Here is a 3,063-nt window from a genome sequence, read left to right as displayed (position 1 = left end):
CAGTGAAGGGAAATCTTAACGCTACAGCATACAACGATATCCTAGACGATTCTGTTCTTACAGCTTTGTGGCAACAGTTTGGGGAAGGCCCTTTCCTGTTTCAGCATGACAATGCCCCCGTGCACAAAGCGAGGTCCATACAGAAATGGTTTATCGAGATCAGTGTGGAAGAACTTGACTGGCCTGCACAGAGCCCTGACCTCAACACCCTCTTGAACACATTTGAGATGAATTGGAACGTTGACTGCGTGCCAGGCCTAACTAATGCTCTTGTGGCTGAATGGAAGCAAGTCCCCGCAGCAATTTTTCAAAATGTAGTGGAAAGTCTTCCCAGAAGAATGCAGGCTGTTATAGCAGCAAAGGGAAAACCAACTCCATATTAATTCCCATGATTTTGGAATGAGAGGTTTGATGAGCAGGTGTCCATATACTTTTGGTAATGTAGTGTACATCGATCTAAATCAGGTTTGAAATTTGAATGCAGGGGGGAAGTTAACCATGCGGGGATTAACCAAAGATCCTTTGCATTTTGCACAAAGAGAAAATGGGGCTAATGTAGCTGATTACAGATGAGCAGCTATCAGTCTCACAAGGCAGGTGTCGTTGTTTTATGACAAGATCGAATCGACTGTGTATAGGGCTAACCCACTATCAATGGGTAAGCGCAGTATTTCTAGTCCGTTAGGTTTGATCTGTCATGAAAATGAACAGTAAAGAGCAGTGGAGGTTATGTGCTTGTGAAAATAAGATGCCCCCGCTGAGTGAGTGATGACAAGCCGTGGGGAGGCTGCTGACATTGACGATACAGCAGTGACTGACTAAAATGGGAGCGCGGCGAAGCAATGACAATCGAACCGTATCAATGGGGGAACCAGCGATCTGGTGCTGAGGAGAACGGAGCATCATCACCGACCAAAACACCAGCCTACAGCATCTCAACAGAATCCGACACATAACAAAGATGGCCATTTCAAGGTAAAACGTATATTCTCAGTGATATTTTTGTTGCTGTTTGGAAACAATGAAGAGCAGAAGATACACTATCAATTGCATGTCTAAAATTGATTGTATGGGGACATCAGTGAGCAAGGAGGAACAATGGAAATTCGGAGGGGGTTGTTTGAATCCTTTTCCTTCTTCATTTCAATTCGCCTATGTTTAAAATATATATTTATTTGCATTTAAAGGGGCGTATGTATTAATACTGTGTCTCGTGAAATTGTGGATTTTGGTCCGTGAGATCAGTAGCCTAATGTGTCTGGTGATTGGGTCTCAAATTGGCACAGGCAAACTCATTGTGATACTCTCTTTACATGTCTAATGCAGCAGTTACAAAGAACAATTGCCATAAAACAAATTATACAAACCACCCAAAAAATCAATTTTAATTCCAGGTTGTAACAAAATAGGAAAAATGCCAAGGGGGGTGAATACTTTCACAAGCCACTGTATGTGTGCAATGGTCTTGCAGCTAAATGAATGAATTCAGTGTGAAATGAATCCGCCTCAACAGTGTAGTCCTTTAGAATTAGAGTGTGACATGTTATGATGTTTGAAAGCCCGTTTGAGCTTGTGCTTTTCTCTTCTCTGTCATCCTCTCCTTCAAGATGGAAATTCGACTGACAGATAAAAAGGACCTGTGAGACGTCGGGTGGAAACTGGGGACCCTGTCGGAGCTACAGCCACACATGCTGTCTCCCTCACCCCACCAGCCTCAGCATGCCCACTTCCGAGGCGCCCAGTGTGGGCAGTAACTCCAGCACCGTGCCCTGGGACCCTGGTTCCTCTGGTCCTCCTGGCCCCACAGATTGGCCGTCGGTGGCCAACAGCATAGTGAAGATGGTGCTGATCTCAGCCATCGTGTGTGTGTCTCTGTTTGGTAACGTGGTGGTGTTGTTGGTGTTCCAGAGGAAGCCTCAGCTCCTCCACGTGGCCAACCGCTTCGTGCTCAACCTCCTCCTGGCAGACCTGCTCCAGACCGTGCTGGTCATGCCCTTCGCCATCGCTGCCACTATGCCCGGCGTGTGGCCCCTGGACGCCCGCCTCTGCCAGGCCCTGGTGGTGCTCATGCACCTGTTTGCCTTTGCCGGGGTCAACACCATCATCGTGGTGTCGGTGGACCGTTACCTGGCTATCATCCACCCACTGTCCTACCCCACCCGTATGACCCCTCATCTGGGCACCAACCTCATCGCATGCACCTGGGTGCTCAGCCTGCTCCAGAGCACGCCACCCCTCTACGGCTGGGGGGCCATAGACTTTGACCGCAGGCATAACGTGTGTTCTGTGGTGTGGTCCTCTAGCCTGTCCTACTCAGCCCTGGTTGCCACGTTCTCCTTCTGGCTGCCTGTGCTCATCATGCTGGGCTGTTACTGGATGGTGTTCAGGGCAGCAAGGAGGCAGAACGCCCTGGTGCACCCCATCCAGACCCACTCTAAGTCCCAGCCTAACCAGTCTCCGGACCCCCAGGCCCCCTGCATCGGCAGCCCTCAGCGCCTGCCCCAACAGCCACCCCCACCCTTGGACTCCTTCTCGGCCGGGGGGTACCCCATTCGGGGCAGGCACAGACGTTTCCACTACCACTGCAAGGCAGCCCGGGTGGTGTTTGTCATCATGGCATCGTACATCCTGAGCATGGGACCTTACAGTGTTCTCAACACGATGTCCATTCGCTCCAGTGCTGCTGTGCCTCCATGGCTGGCCTCCCTAGCCCTGGTGCTCTTCTTCTTGCAGTGCTGCCTCCACCCCTACATCTACGGCTACATGCACCGCAGTGTGAGGAAGGAGTTCCTGGCCCTACTGTGTGGTCCACTCTGCAGGCAGGGCCTTCTCTGCCACACCTCTGCACAGGACAGCTGCTTCACCGTGACCGACGGACGATCCATGCAGCCCCATCTGCCCAGCCTGGCTGCCCGCGTCTGCCACCTCCGCACCTGGGAGGAGGGCACCACCACGGAGGCTACCTCCTCCACCATGGATAGGAGGTCCAGGGACAGCCGCAAAGACACCACCTCCACCAGCCTGAGCTCTGAGAGAGAACTCACCGTCCACACCACCACGTAG

General features: G+C 51.6%; 1 protein-coding gene across 1 annotated transcript; it reads left to right on the top strand.

The window, feature by feature from the left end:
• Window positions 1-1,695: 1,695 nt before the first annotated feature.
• Window positions 1,696-3,063, top strand: LOC139365954 (probable G-protein coupled receptor 101). Its single transcript, XM_071103017.1, has one exon. It carries the CDS (start codon window positions 1,720-1,722, stop codon window positions 3,061-3,063), a length of 1,344 nt encoding a protein of 447 aa, XP_070959118.1. The 5' UTR covers window positions 1,696-1,719.

This window comes from Oncorhynchus clarkii, chromosome 14 (genome assembly GCF_045791955.1).
Source record: "Oncorhynchus clarkii lewisi isolate Uvic-CL-2024 chromosome 14, UVic_Ocla_1.0, whole genome shotgun sequence".
In the NCBI taxonomy this organism is placed as follows: domain Eukaryota; kingdom Metazoa; phylum Chordata; class Actinopteri; order Salmoniformes; family Salmonidae; genus Oncorhynchus; species Oncorhynchus clarkii.
Note: the sequence above shows the minus strand (reverse complement) of the source record. Positions and strands in the feature narration are given on the sequence as shown.